The sequence below is a fragment of the Danio rerio genome, chromosome 18 (assembly GCF_049306965.1).
Source record: "Danio rerio strain Tuebingen ecotype United States chromosome 18, GRCz12tu, whole genome shotgun sequence".
NCBI classification, from domain to species: Eukaryota; Metazoa; Chordata; class Actinopteri; order Cypriniformes; family Danionidae; genus Danio; species Danio rerio.
In genome coordinates this window covers 38,327,501-38,346,387 of record NC_133193.1, presented here as the reverse complement: position 1 = coordinate 38,346,387, position 18,887 = coordinate 38,327,501, and the positions used below count along the sequence as shown (strand labels likewise).

The 18,887-nt window shown below is 33.8% G+C and overlaps 2 protein-coding genes across 3 annotated transcripts in view; one reads left to right on the top strand and one right to left on the bottom strand.

Annotated features, from left to right (window-relative positions):
- Positions 1-9,498: 9,498 nt before the first annotated feature.
- On the bottom strand, positions 9,499-15,212 carry actmap (actin maturation protease). 2 transcript variants are annotated; one of them, NM_001077275.2, is made up of 7 exons: positions 14,925-15,186; positions 14,535-14,754; positions 14,384-14,452; positions 11,487-11,611; positions 11,163-11,292; positions 10,083-10,153; positions 9,499-9,996 (listed from the first exon to the last, which is right to left on the bottom strand). In NM_001077275.2, exons 2-7 carry the CDS (start codon positions 14,723-14,725, stop codon positions 9,659-9,661), a joined length of 924 nt encoding a protein of 307 aa, NP_001070743.2. In that variant the 5' UTR covers positions 14,726-14,754; positions 14,925-15,186; the 3' UTR covers positions 9,499-9,658. The 2 variants fall into 2 exon arrangements, with proteins under 2 accessions (NP_001070743.2, XP_005168273.1); XM_005168216.5 differs by having other exon boundaries at positions 9,552-9,996; positions 14,929-15,212.
- Positions 15,213-15,411: 199 nt separating this feature from the next.
- Positions 15,412-18,887, top strand: part of snrpa (small nuclear ribonucleoprotein polypeptide A) — a 4,669-nt gene continuing 1,193 nt past the window's right edge. Inside the window, exons 1-5 of the mRNA NM_199671.1 lie at positions 15,412-15,449; positions 15,818-15,894; positions 15,987-16,159; positions 17,580-17,753; positions 17,841-18,017. Of these exons, the coding sequence (NP_955965.1) occupies positions 15,822-15,894; positions 15,987-16,159; positions 17,580-17,753; positions 17,841-18,017 (597 nt within the window). The 5' untranslated portion in view covers positions 15,412-15,449; positions 15,818-15,821. The remainder of the gene's footprint in view (positions 15,450-15,817; positions 15,895-15,986; positions 16,160-17,579; positions 17,754-17,840; positions 18,018-18,887) is intronic.

Below are 18,887 nucleotides of genomic sequence, written 5' to 3'. Positions count from 1 at the left end.
CACTCTGGTACAAGTTGATCTTGATCTCATCTGTCCATAGGATGTTGTTCCAGCACTGTAAAGGCTTTTTTAGAACTCTAGTCTGGACTTCCTGTTTTTGAGGCTCACCAATAGTTTACATCTTGTTGTGAACCCTCCGTATTCTGTTGACTCAGACACACATCTGATCTGATGGGCTCTGATGGGTTTCTATTGTTTTTTCAGCCTAATGACGGCCTGCTTGACTGATAGTGACCGCTCTTTGGATATCATTTTGAGAGTTGACAGTAACAAATTCTAAATGTAAATAGCACACTTGAAATGACCTCTGGACCTTTTATCTGTTTGTTGTAATTGGGATAATGAAGGAATAACACACACCTGGCCATGGAACAGCTTAAAAGCCAATTGTCCAATTACTTTTGGACCCTTAACAAGTGGGAGGCACATATACAAACTTGTAATTTCTACAGCGTTCACCTGATTTGAATGTAAAAAAACTAAAATTAAATCTGACAGTCTGCAGTTAAAGCACATCTTGTTTCTTTCATTTCAAATTCATTGTGTTGGTGTATAGAGTCAAAAATATTAGAATTGTGTTGATGCTTTAATATTTATGGACCTAACTATATGTTTTACTCTCAAACCCAATTCAAACACGCTGAACAACAAAAGATTCACTGTTTGAAACAATGCATATGGGCTGAATTTAAACAAATTAAGTTGAACATTACTAAATTTAATTTGATTGTTTAAAGTTCAGCTCATAAATTGTTTGCCACTAGTTACCTTTGCAAATCCATTAAAATTCCTTTTCTTTTTTTTTTTTTTTGGTGCACAACGAACATCTTTTATATACCGATGTGGATTACCACAGTCCTGTCATTTGTCCAAATTTTCTTAAACGTTCAAACAGACAATTCCCATGTTAAGCAGTAAATTAAGAAGTAATTCCAGACTCTTTTTTTCATACATGTTTTGAAAAAAAAAAATCAATATAATAAATTTGTATTGCTTATTTTTGCTGTAATCATATTTGTAAATTCTTATTATCAATTATCTTCATTCATTCAGTAATTTTCCTTTGGCTAAATCCTTTTATTCATCAGGGGTCACTATAGCAGATCGAACCTCCAACTTGCCCTGCAGCAAACCAGTACTGGGAAACATCCATAGACACACATACACTATGTGCAATTTAGTTTTATTCAATTCACCTAGTGCATGTCTTTAGACTGTGGGGGAAACTGGAGCACCCGGAGAAAACCCATGCAAACACTGGGAGAACATGCAAACGCCACACAGATATGCCAACTGACCCAGCCAGGACTCCAATCAGCGGCCTTCTTGAAGCAAGGTGACAGTGCTAACCACTGAGCGACTTTGTTGCCCATAATCAATTATAATTTATTATAAACATGTAAAAGTGAATGAGATCATGTGTCTTGACTTGTGGTAACAGTAATTTAAGCAGAAAAACTGGAAGGTATGTTTAAATTATTATTTAAATATATTTAAGTAATTATTTCACAATATTACATATCAATTGTGTTGTTTTGGCCATATTCTTTTAAATCAAAACATCTTAACAAATAAAGCCCTGCAGACTTATTTTTAAACCATTAAAACCTTACTGGAAATGACTTGCATTATAATAAAACATTTTTGTATGGAAGCAGGAAGCTTTTAAAGTACAGTAATTTGTATTTCAAGTCTGCTGCTCACTTGATGTCAGTAAGTGTTCTATTACTGTCGAGTGATGTTTTCCTCTGTCATAATTTCCTGTTCAGAAAAGCTCTTCCTCAAGTTGCACAACATTTGACTAGCAGGATGACATCAGAACGGCAAAACACTTTGTCCTGTTACTGAGGGTCATCAGCAAATCACATCTGACCTCATTTGTTTGTCCTGAACCAAACCGAACGTTCGGATTAGTCAAGAGGATTACATCATACTGGTTCTCATGTCAACAAAAGCAGTTATCTGTCTGCAAGCTCATAAAACCCAAGTCAAAATCATTAAGTCACCATCAAATCACACATGCAACTTTTGTAATGCAATATTGCAATGTTGTGATGACTCTCCTGCTGTTAAACAGTTTTACCAATTGCACTCTTAATTAAACAAATAAATAAATGAAATAATCAGTTTTACCATTTTTGAATCTATTATGCCATTCTCTGGAACTGGCAGGAGCACATTTATTTATTTATTTTTCAAATAAGGCACATGAAATGTAACATGAAATTGCATATTTTTAAAACACTTTAACTACCCCAAAGCATCCAGATTCAGTTATACAGGTAAAGATGTTACATAAACACACACATGGGCTAAGACAAAACAATACACTGTATTTCCAAATACAAAATTAAACATATCAATCCATTGGTAGTATTTGTTGCTTGTGCCAATGTTTGGTTTTGTTCTAGAAACTGTATAAACAGATCCCAAATTTTATAGCAGTCCTTTAGTTTGCCCCTTATAATGTAGGTTATTCTTTCCAGTGCAATGTAATGTGACAAATCTTTCAATAGGTCAATGGTTGGACTCTATAATCTTCCAATAGAATGCTATCAAATGTCTTTCAATAACAAGACATGTCAATAATTTTGGTTTGATAACCTGGCAATAACAAACTTAAAGGAAATAAACCCAAAACACATATTTCAGGGGTAACTGGAATTGGTTGTAAAAAAAAAATTAAAATAAAAAAATCAAGGAAATGAATGTTACTTAATGTTAAAATGAAATGTCTTCAATTTTTCAGATACAATGAAACAACGTTCCTTTATGTTTTTGGCAACTGAAACATATATCTGGGATGTTTGGGTTGTGACATAAGCAGTACGTTTGCCATGCCCAGTTGTACTGGATCAGTTTAAATCTAGTAATAATTGACACATTTTAGACTTTAATACAAATCTATATATTGAAGTCAGAATTATTAGCCCCCCTAAGTTATTAGCCTCCCTGTTTATTTTCCCCCAATTTCTTTTTAATGGAGAGAAGTTTTTTTCAACACATTTCTAAACATAATAGTTTTAATAACTAATTTCTAACAACTGAATTATTTTATCTTTGTCATGATGACAGAAAATAACATTTGACTAGATATTTTTCAAGACACTTCTATACAGCTTAAAGTGACATTTAAAGGCTTAACTAGGTTAATTAGGTTAACTAGACAGGCTAGGGTAATTAGGCAAGTTATTGTATAACAATAGTTTGTTCTGTAGACTATAGAAAAAAATATATATCTTAAAGGGCCTAATAATTTTGACCTTAAAATTATTTTTAACAAATTAAAAGCTGCTTTTATTCTAGTCGAAATAAAATAAAACTTTCTCCAGAAGAAGAAACATTATCAGACATACTGTGGAAATTTCCTTGCTCTGTTAAACATCATTTGAGAAATATTTTTTAAAAACTAAAAGAAAATCAAAGGGGGGCTAATAATTCTGACTTCAACTGTATATAACACACTCTATTCTAAATCTAAGGTTGCATTGCAAACCTGCACTCCAAGCATCTTTTTTGGATTCTAATATTTCTGTAGAGCCATTAACAAAAGAGCTATAAAACAATGAAATATGATTTGTCATAAGATCCTAATAGCGGGAGCATTTTTAGAATAGCTTAGCATAGATCATTGCATCTAATTAGACCATTAGCATCTCATCTCATGTTTGGATAATTTTCCATGGTGGAGAACCATTTAATTCAATGGTTTATGCAAAGCTAAGCTCAAAGTGCCAGAGATCATGTGTGTTTAATAAAAGGGGACTTGTAAAATTGTAAAATTTATTTTCAAAAAAGATGGATCATTGTGTAAAATGTTTTTCAAATAAACTCAAATAAATCAAGACAGTAGTGATTCCTAATTTACTTTTGACCTGTATTTGATTGCAGACAATAAAATAGAACATTATTTAATATGTTCCTTGTGATTTTGAGCCCAGAGAAGTCAATGGCGCTTATGGACACTGTTAACATAGGGCTTCCTTTTGGCACAGTACAGTTTTAACTGGCATTTGTGGATGCTTTGTGGATTTTTGGTTGTAAATAGATTCAAACATGAATGTATGAATGCATGTTGCTCAAATGAATTGTAGATTCAATGTTTTTTTTTTCTCAAATTTTGGAGCACAATGCAGGTGTCAGTCAGTAACACTGCATTATACAAATGCCCTAGAACAGATAAGTGCTTTCATGGTACAATGGACCACAGAGAGAAATCAAAATCTAGGAAAAGCTTGTCACTGTGGTTGATAATCACACTGTTGTGTTGCTTCATTTCCATTCATAAATCCTCACTCATAGCCTAATGGGAAAGTAATGTGTACATCGCATGTGCAATTCAAATTCCTGGTAAAAAATAAAAAATAAAAAAAGTAGGTTCCCAGGTACTTCGTGTACTCAGCTCATAAACAGTTTACCACATGGTATATAGTAGAGAAGTATCCAATTTCACAACAAGTAAGATATATCCACCCCAAATCAGTCATGTTATCCAGCCCTCCTTTCTCTTTTAACACTGCAAGTCAATGTCACATTATTCAAGTGTACCAAACTGATGTAAGACTAGGTTTTCTGAACTCAAAACTTAGCGATACAGATGACACACAAGCTGTAATAAAATAGAATAGACGGAAAAGTTCTTAAGTCCAACCCCAATTCTGTTTCATATTGCTTCCCCTACATCTATCCCTTGGCCTTTAAAACAGAGCATGAAGGTGTAGGGAATTGAATGCTTTAAGACTCGTTTTCTCAGGTGTCAAACAGAACATACAATACTGCGAGAAGCACGAAACGTGAAAGTGCTGTGCTTTTAAACAGCACTCATATTCATTGACGTTCATTCATTCATAGGTGAAAGTAGGAATGTAGATTTACCAGTAAATCAAGAGCTTTGCCTTTTGGCTCAGCTTCTTCTTTACCACAATTAAAAGTCTTTATAATTTGAATTAAAAAAGTAGAGGGAGTGTCAGATAACCCTTTAATTAAAGGGGGGAAGTTTTGAGAAGACGTACGAGAAGTTTCCCTAAATACATAAGATACAACTGCACATGGCTGTACAAGTAAGTAAGGAGACCCACAAATGTAAAAGAAATTTAATTTCTTTTTACTACAAACAAGTATTCATTTTATTATTTTATTATTGTTATTAGTATTCATGACATTTTATTACATTCATACGTTCATGCTCAATGAATTTTTTTAAAAACTGCTAAATTTTGATATTGGCAGTTCCTTTAATGTTAAATTCTGATACCTGATGACCTGGCAGAATACCCTTTCAGAAAAGTCTAGTGGCAGGAAATTCACTTTTTTTTTTTATTTAATACAATTTAGCCACTTTACATTTCCTAATAATTCTAATGTGATATGTGACGGAGCGAGCAAAGTCCAGATTCAAACCCACACAATGTCCAAGGTGTCACTACCTACACCACTGAAACTGTTAATCATGTGTTGTGCTTAATGTTGTTTGCCATTGAAGGGTGGAGCTACTGTTATTTTGCACTTAGTAAAAGCCACTCAAAATAATCTTGCTTTCCATTAGCAGTAACAGCAGTTCCCAAACATTTTTGCGTTTGAAGTACCTCTCCATTCTGAAATGCAAAACCTCTGCAGTATCCGGATATCTACAATTCTACATCTCATCAACTGTCCGTAGTTCTACTATGGAGACTTAAAGTCTGACAGCTAAAATCTGCTTTGTTATTATTGAAAGGCCCCAACAACTGTGTTGTAAAGTGTACATATCTTCACTCATTCTTTGTCCTTAACTCTGTTCTATGACAAACCTTAAATAATTTATTAAGACTAGAATGTGTGTGAAAAATGCGTAATAAATTTTGCCTTTCTTGATTTCTTGTGATCATGACCTTATATTTCTCTCAGCATTTTTAATTGAGGATTGCTTTTCACAAGGCAGAAAACACAATAATACAGCAGTAACAGTTTATATTGCACTTCGACCTTTGATATTTGGCAGTACTTTTATATTCACATACAACTTTATAACACAAAATGTGTTCTATGTGAAAGAGCATAATAAAGGCAGTTAAACATTCATGTACACTAGTTGTTCATCCAGCAACCTTTCTATGCAATTTAGGGTCAATGTGTAAATCATGGTGTCAAATAAGATCACATCAAGAGCAAAAGACAGCAATTCAATCAATTCCAGACATACAATTTAAATCTTTGCTTATTCTTGTGTTTCACTTAAAGGTGCAATATGTAAGTTTGACACTCAGTGATTGAACTAGGTATTGCACACCTGGTTCAAAACAAATGCAAGCCCAGGTTGCCAGATTGACAACACCAACAGCAGTGTGCCTGACTGTCAAGCACAAAGGCTGATTTAAGTTATGTTCTAAATAAATAACAATGGTACCCGATAGAAGGAATATTTTACATGTGAAAAAGTTTTTGTTCCAACATTTGACCAACACTTGAAATTGATATTTTAGAAACGTCTTCTATTTCTCACAGAAAGCTGACAATGATCACCTCAGCTACACCTTATGTGCTTTATTCAGTGTTAAATGCTAATAATGGGAGTTTGAATGCCATTTTACATCACATTTATTGCCAGGTACTGAAAGCAGCAGCAGATTTACTTCAGATCATATATACCACAGATCTTGAAAATAAAATAAATCTTTTGAAATTGAACTTTAGAACTGTGACTCAGTGCAAACCAACACATATCAGTGATTTAGCATGCACATTTTATAATGTTAACGAAGTTTAATACGTATTAAATAGACTATAAACCATTTCGTAAGAGAGTACATATTCTCTGCTTCTGAATGGCTAAATTTGTCGTATTGCGTCTGGTGCAAACAGCCAAATTGCTCATCACTGCAAATCTCATCACGTAGCGTGTTGTTAGGACACAGGGTTACAACCTGTAACCTGCTCATTTAATGTTTTTGTTCATAATATTTATATTATTTGCTAATGAATAACCACCTCATGTGGAACTCTGAATCTGCGTCTCATTTCGGAGTCTGCTACTGTCCACCGGAGGTCGCATTTCAGTCGCTTATACATGGTACTCTGAGAGTCTTTCTGACTAAATAAATGAAATACACGGTTTTCCACCAAGGCAAAACAAAACAAAGACAGACGTTCAGCATGTAACTTACATTTTCAAAGCAGAATATCTGACTTCCGCACTTCTCAGATTAACAAGACAATACAATGAGCATTTTTCTTAAATATCTGTAAACATTTTATGGTACTTTTATGGTTTAGAAGAGTCAAAAACGTACATACAGCACCTTAAACGCACATACTAATAATGAAGGAAGCCCTTTAACCTCAGTTTCATGCAACTTTAAACTAGTTGCTCAAACTAGCAGAAACCACAATCCAATAAAGAGTCATTTGAACAATAAACAAGAAAAATTAAGAGTTTTTTTGTTCTCCAAAATCATATCTGCAACTTAGAAATTTATAGAGTATCCATAAATCTTTTGTAACAACTTTAGAAAACATTTTAATCTGAAATGCGCTGCTCAAATGAAGCATTTATAGAACCAATTATAAGTTATTTCATGAAATGCATATAACCCCTGCAGTGGGGTTTGTCCAAATTTCATCCAATATTGGGTTAAAACAACCTAGCAAATTTAAAAAATATATATATTTTAACCTCCGCTTCATGCCAACTTTAAACTTGTTGCTCAAACTAGCAGGAACAACAATCAGGAAAAAGCACCATCTGAATTACAAAACAGGAAAACTAAGATATATATTTTTTTAATTCTTTAAAACCAGATATGCAGCTTAGAAAAATTGTTATCGAAAACATTTGGTAACAATTCTTTATTACATAATATTACCTGAATACTACAAAATCGTATCATTCCTGAAATATGTTGCACAAATAAAGCATGTATGTAATCAGTTATGTTAGGCCTACAAAGTAGTGCACCCACAGAAATCTGCAGAATTTTTTGGTTCTAATTTGATTTGCATTGTAAGCCTTAAATAATATTTTTATTTCATGAATTGGTTTTTAGTTACAATACTCTCAAAATCATTCTGCAAAAAAATATCCGGACAAAATTCTGCACAGAAATATACACGGAATATAAAAAAAATTGCTCACCTGATCATCTATCATTCATGAAGTGCACCAGAACTCTGCACTAGATCTTTTCCATATTTCACCCAATATTGGGTTAAAACTTGTATTTTTTAGATTTTGGGCCACAGTCTGTAATTAGCATCTAAAATAATGACATTATTCTACATCAGATTCAAAGTTTTACAGAAGTAACTTCATTCTGAAGCTCTAAAATGTTCTCGTAAATTAGCATTGTTTTAATGGGTATGTTCAGCTATTCCACATTAAAAACATATTATTCGCCAGAAAAATGGAATGACTTCTACAAACCAGAACCTGAGAAAAATGCTCAGTTTAGAAGAAAATTTCAGACTCTTAAGAGGTTTTTACATCTGAACTCTTCATCTGAAGAGTTCAATGTCTTTAATGCTTAAAAAGACTTGAGCCAATTTATTGCATACATGAATATTTGGATGTTACACTGACTGAAACTGCTGATATAACAAGGTAACTTATTTCTTTTTGTCTTTCAACTACAATCAAGACTGAAAGCACATCTGTTTAGCTGTGTCTTTACTGAATTAGCACTGTGCTACATCCGAGATCTGACAGATCACACTGTTATGTCTTTCTTTTCTTTTTTCATTCTTTTATAACCTGTTTTAACACATTTCAATCTGTTTTTAATCACTTGATTTTATTTTCTAATACTTGTCTCTTTTATTCCTGTTTATGTAAATAACTTTGAACTGCCACTGTTTATAAAATGTGCTATATAAATAAATTTACCTTTTGCATTAGTGTATATATCATCAATTATTGTTATTTATGCATATTATGTTTATTGCTCTTTTGTTATTTTTCCTTTTTTTCGATGTTACATATTAGCTCAATGCCTTGCAATGAGATCCATTTAAGTGTACTATCTAGCAAGAATAGTATAGGGTGGATAAATTATGGTGGGGTAAAATATATGTAGCGTTTACTTGTAAATTGAATTTATACTGTAAATTGCTGATATGAAAACATTAAATATACTTATAAAAAGTAGTAACTCCATTGCTTTCTCTGAATAATATGGCTGTTACGTTTGCTGAAATTGCTGATGTAAAATTATGACTATTTCTTTATCTCTACCTGCAGTATTTATCAACAATTATTAATTATTTATTTGCTTATGTTTATTACACTTTTGTCATTTTCTTTATTTTTCTTATCATTCCATGTTACATCATCCAAGTTTTTTTTTTTTTGTATAGCAAAAGTGGGATTTGGAGTTACGATGATAAAAAAATCTAAATCTAAATAAATATTTAAAATAAAAATATATTTATTTTTATTATATATATATATATATATATATATATATATATATATATATATATATATATATATATATATATATATATATATATATATATATATATAGATTTTTTTTTTTTTTACCATCGTCACAGTATGTAATACTATATAACTATATAACTATATTAATATAAAAGAAAAACCCCATTGCTTCCTCCGTTAAAGTTTAGTCATAATCACTTTAACTATAAGGACACCTAGTGGATGAAAACTGAAATGCATTATTGCTCAGTTCTTAGTCTGCTCTGTGTTTGTGTGAAGCAGCAGCACTTGTCCAGCCAGACCATCCTGTACACCTCCAGGAGGAAGCACGTACCTCGTCCCATCACTGGCTCTCTGAGGGTCCATCTCCTTCAGCTGTTTGTTACTCTGCGCTACAGACTCAAACTCCCACAGCTGGTAGCGCAGACTCTTTCCCTGCTTGGCCAGAACAAACACCTCCTCAATGTCATCAATGGGCCACGAGACAGAGGCTTCACTCTGAGCAAGACGAAGCCAGGGAAGAGTGATGTCGGGGGGGAAATGTTTATAGTTCACACAACCTTCTCTTAAGCCGAGTAAAATACCTGGGGAAAGACAGATGCATCAACACACTGAGGAATGGCCTACTTTGTGTATAACTTTGTCACTTGTCTTTTTTATGCAGTCTGACCTGAGGCAACTGCCCAGTGGGCTTTGTGACCATTGCGTAGACAGGGTTCATGATTAAAATCCTCGTCATATCTGTGTAAGAGCAGTCAGGGACAATTCTACAAATCATTTGAGTAATCGTGGTTCATTAAATTATAAATGCATCTTACTTTGTAACAATAGTTTTGTGGGAAAATGTTTGGATAAAAATGAAAGTGGCAAATAGAAAATATAATAACATTATATTAATAAAAACGCTTACACATGTATTTGAAAAAATAAGAACACAAGATGTGGCCCTGTGATGCAATAAAAACATATCAGAAAACAATGATTTAAAATGAATATCTTGTAATAAAATATATTGCCAGTATATATATATATATTTTTATAAAGACCAAAACAAAAAAGAAATATGGTGGTTAAAAAATATTTGTAAAAAGCTTAAAACAAAACAAAATAGTAATAATACTAATTTTAAAAATGTTTTATAAAATTCAAATTAAATGTATATATTTTACCTAGTGGTAAATTTTATAAATAATAAGTACAAAGATTATTAATCTATATATATTTAATATCATATATTATAATATTTTATATTTAATTTAAATCTATCTATCTATCTATCAATCTATATCTACATCATATATATATGTGTGTGTGTGTGTGTGTGTGTGTGTGTGTGTATTAAAAATTAAATATAAAAGATTATAATATATAATATTATATATATATATATATATATATATATATATATATATATATATATATATATATATATACGAATTCAGGGAGAACATGCAACAAACTCCACACAAAAAAGCCAACCCCCAGCCGAGGCTCGAACCAGCGACCTTCTTGCTGTAAGCCGACAGCACTACCTACTGCACCACGGCGTCGCCATTAACACTTTTATATTAAATAATATAATAATAATAATCTTTCTGATTCTTTTTTTATAGCAATTAACTAAAATATATTAAACAAATAAATGAATAAAATACACAAATATAAAAAATAAAACATAATAATAATAAAAAAACTATGTAAAAACATGTGAACCTACATAAGAGATTACAAATGTAAGCAGTAAAGATACGGTATAAGAATGGGCTGCCTGTTAATGAGGTGTTTAAGAATGACAGCAGTGTTTTCTCCCAGCATGCCTCCTGACAACCTCTGAACTCTGCACCCGCACACGTCCTCCGCCAGCTTGGCCATGTCACTGGCTATTTCAAAACAGAAAAGAAAAAAAATTAAATATAAACTTTTCAGCTAATTCAAGAAATATTTAAAGACATTCAGTAGAAATCTTTAAATTTCAGAGATAACGACCTATCATTTAATTCAAACATCGCTTTGACTATTAAATGTGTGCTGGTTACATTTAGTTCAAAGATGACATTTAAAAATAACTGTTTACCAGAAAACATTTCTCCTTGTTCAGTGTAGCCATTGTCTTTTGCCGTCTGCACTAGAGTTTCCAGGAGCAGCGTTTTAGGAGGCTGGAGTAAATGAGCCGCCATCCATAAGGCCACAAGACCACATCTGAAGAGATTTATACAAGAGCAATCAAACATCCTCCTGAAGTGCACAGCCAGTAAAACGAACCAATAAAAGACACATTCCAGTGGACTGCTGTGTTTCGTGGGCCACAGATACATCAGCGGACATTTGGAAGGATAGCCATGAGCCTGTATATATTTTTATGTTTGGCCAATAAATTTATTTATTCATTCATGTTTTGTTGCAAAATCAGCAGCATTGGCTATAATCATGGAAACATTAGTAATTCATATTCAATTTATAATTTACAATCAGAACTATTTCTAAACAAAGATGAATTATTGAAGAAAAAAGAACATATAGATGACAACAACACTGATAAAAACTCATATGTTTGGCTAATAAAACACAATGTTTACTTCAGTTTTTGCTCATGATATGTACTGTTATTTTAACATCAAGTGCACAGCCAAATCTTTCAAACCATGCTTAAAAAAACTCTGTGCCTGCTCTAATGAGCGCTAATGTAAAGGGATTAATACATTGCTAGTTACTTTACCCTAGTTTAGTTTCTTGTAGAAATTCTAGAATAATTATACTTTATTGATTTTATGAAAATCTCATATAATGGATGATGGTAAATCCTTCTAGTTTTGCTCAAGCATTCAATTACAATGTTCTGTATAATTCAACTAATTCAACCTGATTCATTCATTTTCTTTCTTTTTAAGCTTAGTCCTTTATTAATCTGGGGTCGCCAACTTATCCAACATATGTTTTACACAATGGATGCCCTTCCAGCTGCAACCCACCACTGGGAAACACCCATATGCACTCATTCACACACAGACAATTTAGCTTACCCAATTCACCTTTAGTGCAAGTCTTTGGACTGTGGGGGAAACCGGAACACCTGGAGGAAACCCACGCGAACACAGGGAGAACATGCACACAGAAATGCCAACTGACCCAGCAGAGGCTCGAACCAGCGACCTTCTTCCTGTGAGGCGATTGAGCTATACCCACTCTGCCACCGTGACACCCTAATTCAACTTAATGTAGAGTCTTAACGAATGAACTAACCCAAATAGAAAAATCTGTCATTAAATAAGTACCCTTATGTCATTACAATTCCCCAAGATGCATGGTTCACCTTCAGAACATATATTTAACTATTTTAGATGACATTTAGGAGCTCTCTCATCCTCCAAAGACCATCAGCCCGAGATGTTAAAGTCCAGGACCATCTTCCACATCAGATCTGGATGCATGCTTACTACAGGCAATACATTGATTGTGTGTTGTGCTGCTGACTCTAATGCAATACATCATACTGCTTGTAGCAAATGTGCACCCTGAACTGATGCAGAAGACGACATTGGTAAGCAAAGTTGTTTTTACAGGATTTTTTTGAACATAAACGCATTTATGGAGCTTTGCATGATGAACCACTAAAGCTTTACAATGTTTTTAACTTGAATTAAATCTTAATTTGTATTCTGAAGAAGGGCTCAGGGGATCTGATCAACATAAGGTTGAGAAATTAATAATAGAGTTTTAATTTTGGGGTAAATTAACCCTTTAAGTGTTAGAATAATGATTTCATATTAACTGTGTACTGTATGAAAATTTGTTTTGCCTGCTGTATATTTGAGAAAAATTGTGTCCAAACGTTTTCCCACTTTGAAAGTAGTTTTTAACAATGTTTTTATTGGTCTAAAATACAGTAATATAATTATAGAATCAATATCTGGAGTCACACGTTTAAAAGACCCTCAAAATTCATATCATCAGTTTTAATGAATGAGGGAATGAGGAAAGTATGAGAAAAAACAATGAAATAAACTGGTGTTTAATGACAACACTGTCTTGTGTAGAGATACTTTAGAGCTAAATCAAATTTGTAGGTTCAGTTGTGAACATCACTATCAGTTTAATTTTGATAGTACCTTTACTAAACTTAAATATCGCCCACAGTCATCAGATCACAATTCAATAACACGTTTGGTATGTATAAAGTAGTCCATTCCCATCATGGATGTGCAGGCAAAAAATATGTAGCAACTGCATGATGATAATAAGTCAATATTGACAATTTCCAACACCAGAAAAATTAAGGGCAGGTCTGAAAGCAAAAGCCAGTCCAATATAGTATTAAACGCTGTATCTAATAAAGTGGCCAGTGTGAATATCTGTGCTTTTTAGGGGTGTAACAATACACTCAGCCCACGATATAATGTGTATCACAGTATGATGTTTAAGATAAAATATGCATCACGATATTTTATTCATATTCAATTCGCAAAATACAACTTTGTCGACCATAGAAAATGGTATCATGTCTTTTGCAGTGGTGACGGCTTAAAGGGCACATCATATTCGCTGTTCGCAGATTAGTATGGCAGCATTTTTTTTACAGTCTTTACAGTTTGTGTTTTGTTGTTACCATCCTCTTTAGTGACTGGAAAACCGAAATGTTGCCACATGTTGGACTTATAAGAGGACGGGGCATCCTCTATTTCAGCTGCACTCATATTGGCCTGCTACTGCTGCTAGATCAAGCAATCTGAATGCATGTGACAGCATGTGTATTGTAGCTCAACCTATGAGCTCAACCAATAAGAGAAAACAGATGTCATAACGCAATAAAATAGTCATAATGCCACGATGCATATTGTGACATTTTTGTATTGCAAATAATTGTACCACGATACATTGTTAGACCCCTGGTGGTTTATATCAGCCATATTGGTCTTGTCCACCCAAAAATAAATAAATAAATACATCAATAAGTAATGTTTTTTTTTTACTTACTGGGGACCATCTTGAATGAGTGAGGGCACATAGTTATTAAACAGCAGCCACTGCAGATCCTTGCTAAAACTTAAAGGAGAAATACTGTGATGAAATCATGACTGTACAGAACATGTCTTTTATAAGTATGTAATTGTGATTTGTAGTCCACCTGCTTTCTCTCTGTCCTATAATAATACTGGCCTCTTCATAGTCTCCCTCTACAGCAGTCCTTCCCTCTGCTAAAGCCTGGTAAAGCTTCTTCTTGCTGGACTCTGAGCGCGCCAGTGAAGGAGGTTGAGGAGGAGGTGGGGGAGGTAGAGGAGGAGGTGGAGGTGCTGCTGCATCGTTTTCCAATGACATACTACAGTACTTGTACAGACACTTGTACACTGGGGAGGGAATGAGGATAAAATACATAAGCAACATTTAAGGGTATATTGTGATATACAAGATAGGATGTCATGCGCGTGCAACTAATAACTACTTAACGATAAAGTGACAAGAAAGCGACATTAAAACGGAGTGTTAGTTACATGCACTTAATTAAAATCACACGAACCCACATCAGCGTCCAGTAAGTTATTTCGCTATCTGCTGGTAACGTTAACTGACTGTGAACTCCAGCTGCAGTGAGTGTTCCCAACTTAGAGAATACCAAATAAGGTCATATATTCCCATGGTCGTAAGTCACGAAAAAAATGTAAAAATATCCATATAAATATTAACATTAACCATCATTGAAAAAATAGAATCGTTTTAATTTAACAAACAAAATGATATGCTCTCGTTCAATATTAGAAGCTGCACTTTATATAGTTCCCTTCCTCAACACGATGAAACCCGAACTGAAAACAGCGCAACACGACCAAAGCACCAATCAGTTCATAGGATGAACTGCCATCCAACGAGAAAGTCATGTTGGAAGAAGATTTATTCAAACAACCAGTCGGTGGGTAGCACGAAAGTCAGTCGTCCAATCAAATCGTTACTAATATAGGCGGATTTCCAAGCGGAAGTAGCACGCTCTTTTTGTGTGTGGATTTTCAGTCGAATGTTAAAGCTGGTTGGAGCTTCTAAAATAATTGTGAGTAAATCTATATATTATTGCATGCGTTTTTATTATGTTAAATTAATGCCAATTAAATTGTTTTTATAATCTCAAACACGTGTTGCGTTTGGTGATGTAGTAAAACGAGTGCAATAATTCATTAATTAAGTTAGCTGGCAAGCTATCTCGCTAGCTTTCGTTCAAACGAGGCAATTCAGTCATTCAAAGTTTTATAGCGTAATTTAATTTTGAAGTTAACAACATTTTTTACTCGGAAGGAATTGCATATTTGCGATTAATTTCTAGTGTCACATTTAACTTGTATGTGCACATTGAGGGATGCATTACTCTTTGTTTTAGACATTCTTGTTTTCGTTAAGAAAAGGTCCTATTGTTTATTGCAGGATCATGGCGGGCCAGGAGATGAGACTAAACCACACCATTTACATTAACAACTTGAATGAGAAGATCAAAAAAGACGGTACGTTTTTAAGTTGATTTTTTTAGCTATTTGTGTCATTGTTTTAGCATGTGGTTTACGTTGTAACTCTTTCCTCTTTCCTCTTTTTACAGAGCTGAAAAAGTCATTGTATGCTATATTCTCACAGTTTGGCCAAATCCTGGACATCCTTGTTTCTCGTACACTGAAAATGAAGGGTCAGGCCTTTGTGATCTTCAAAGAGATCAACAGTGCTTCCAACGCCCTCCGTTCAATGCAGGGCTTCCCATTTTATGACAAACCCATGGTAAATCTTGATTATTTTGGGTATTGATGATTATTTTTCCGCACAGTTTATTTATCTATATATTTTTAAGATATAATCTGCGAATATTGAGACATGAACTTACAATTTTAAGAAAGGAGATGTAAAAAAAATGCAGTAAAGTAAAATATCACACATTTCTTTTATTTTATGTTTTTATTTTGTAAACGGTCACAGGCTGATATATGGTGTTTTTATGATGACATTGTCACAAGATGTCACCATTAAAAAGACAGAGTACATAAAGTCCCCATGAAATCAAAACTAACTAACCGTTGGATTTTGCTGGCTTACATTGCCAGTTTTGTGGTGAACAATTCATCTGTGCATGTCATTAAGAAAAAAAAAAGTTTGCCCTGCTAATCCTTATTTGAAATCTGAAAATGCACTACCTGTTTGTTTTTCAATTTTCAGATTACGTGATTTTGAGGTAATAAGTGTGACTAACATTTAATCGAGCTCCTTCAACTGTCAGTTTTGACAACAAACAGAAATGGTGAGCAGGAGTATGTTAGGCAGTAATGACTCTTAAAAAAAATAATAAAACTTTTCCCCATTTTTCTGAATGAAGTGCCTACTTTACTACATCCATTCAGTCCCCGGTAGAAAAAAAACAAGCGACGGCCACAGTTTTCTTATTTTTTTATTCCACTTCTCTAGGAACTGCATCACAATACAAAAAAAATAAATAAATAACAATCACTGCTTCCGTTTCATTGGGACTTAAAATATGCTTGGTGTTACAGTGTTGGTAAATTATCGTCTTGCATAGGGCTGTGCAATTTGACAAAATAGCGCATATTAAGATATGTCATCTCTTTTCCTGGTAACAGTATCATGATGGTACCTTTTTTGTAAATTCAATAAAAGGATAGTTTTATATACAATGACCACATGGACGGGGATTTCTTTTCCTTTTTTCTTTTTTTTTCTTCTTTTTTTTTACATTTACTACAAATTTTATATATTCTATATTTTATACTTCTCACGTTCATGTTTCAGTTTTAAAAATTTCCCTCATAAATTATGAAAGTATTACTGTAAACCATGTATTACGTAACATCATGATATCGAGCATAATATAAAATGATAGACTTTTTATTTTGTTCATGTGATACTTATTGTCATACTGCACAGGCCTAGTCTTGTAGTAGATCAAAATGTTTGTATGACATGAACTACTTTACATATCTTTACAAGCTGTCAGCTGATTAAAAAGTCTTGTTTGCACATAAATGCATTTAGCATAGCACACAGTAATATTTTGGATGTTGGTCTGTAGGTTCAGTTGCTTATAACAGCATGAATGCTTGGTGAATCTGAAGCAAATGTATTGTTTTACAAGTGAATGCACTAGGTCACCGTGTACTTAAATGACTTTTACAATTTAATCTGTTCACAGCGTATTCAGTATTCAAAGCAGGACTCTGATATCATTGCAAAAATGAAAGGAACATTTGTGGAGCGAGACCGTAAGAAAGAGAAGAAGAAGCCTAAAGTCCCAGAAGCTGGTGCCGGGAAGAAGGGAGGTTCTGGTGCCACCCCTGCTATGGCTGGAGTACCTGCTGCTATTCCTGTTAGTAGATTTGGAGTTTTAGTGAATTTATATGCTGGCTTTTTTAAAGCTGTTAATAATTTAGTCTTTTGGTTTTTTCACCTGCAGGGAATGCCACCTATGAGTCAAGCTCCTCGCATGATGCCAATGCCTGGCCAGCCTCCCTACATGCCTCCTCCTGGTATGATGCCTCCACCAAACATGGCACCCGGACAGATGCCTCCAGGTGCCATGCCACCAGGTGGGATGATGCCAGGACAAATGCCAGGCCAGATGCCACAGCAGGTTTGTGATAAACTAGACATGGTTTGTATTCAGATTTTGTGTGCGGTTTTATTATTAAAGCTCAACGTATATTTGACCATTTTAAGCAGTGGTTGCTGATAACATAACTTATATTTTAATGGGGTTTTTTATGCTTGTCCTGACTGTATGAATGACTGCCTTTATGAAAGTGTCATTGAATTGTTGCCTCTTTTGATTGGTTTAAAAACTGATCAATTCAAGAACAAAATACTGGATGGCCATTGCCAAGACTGTACCTTTTAATGTGTGAATACATTACTTTAACTACATTTTAATACTAACAATGCACCTTCGCACCCTACTTTCAGAGTTCCTGAACTATTTGCACTATTTTAGGTTTACCTCCAATTCTTGTATTTGTTCTGAAATGTAAAAGAAGAGTATGGTATGTAGCATTTCCAGCTTGCAGTTTAAGTGTTGAATGGGTTTTTGAAAACTACTGTGATTTGATACAATGATCTTTACGTCAGGCTCTTCACTGAATGCTTGTACTTGGACACTGGAACATTTGAAAGCCACATTTATTAGCGAATTAATGAGAGGATAACTTTTAAATCTTCTCATTGACTGATCGTTTGATAAATCAGGCTTTCAAATGCCCCAGTGTTTGAGTAATTGCTCTGTGAACAGCCTGAGGTGAAAAGTCGTATCTAGAATGTAAACCCAATGGCCAATCGGTGGTATTTTAAAGCAGGGGTTTTCAACCTTTTAGGACACAAGCTTGAAACGGGTATGACTGTACACGCATCATCTTTATGATTCTTCCATTCGTGATCATAGGGAGAAGTAGAACCAGATGATCAATACTTCTTGACTAGAAATTGCAACAGCAGTGGGAAAGGAGAAAAG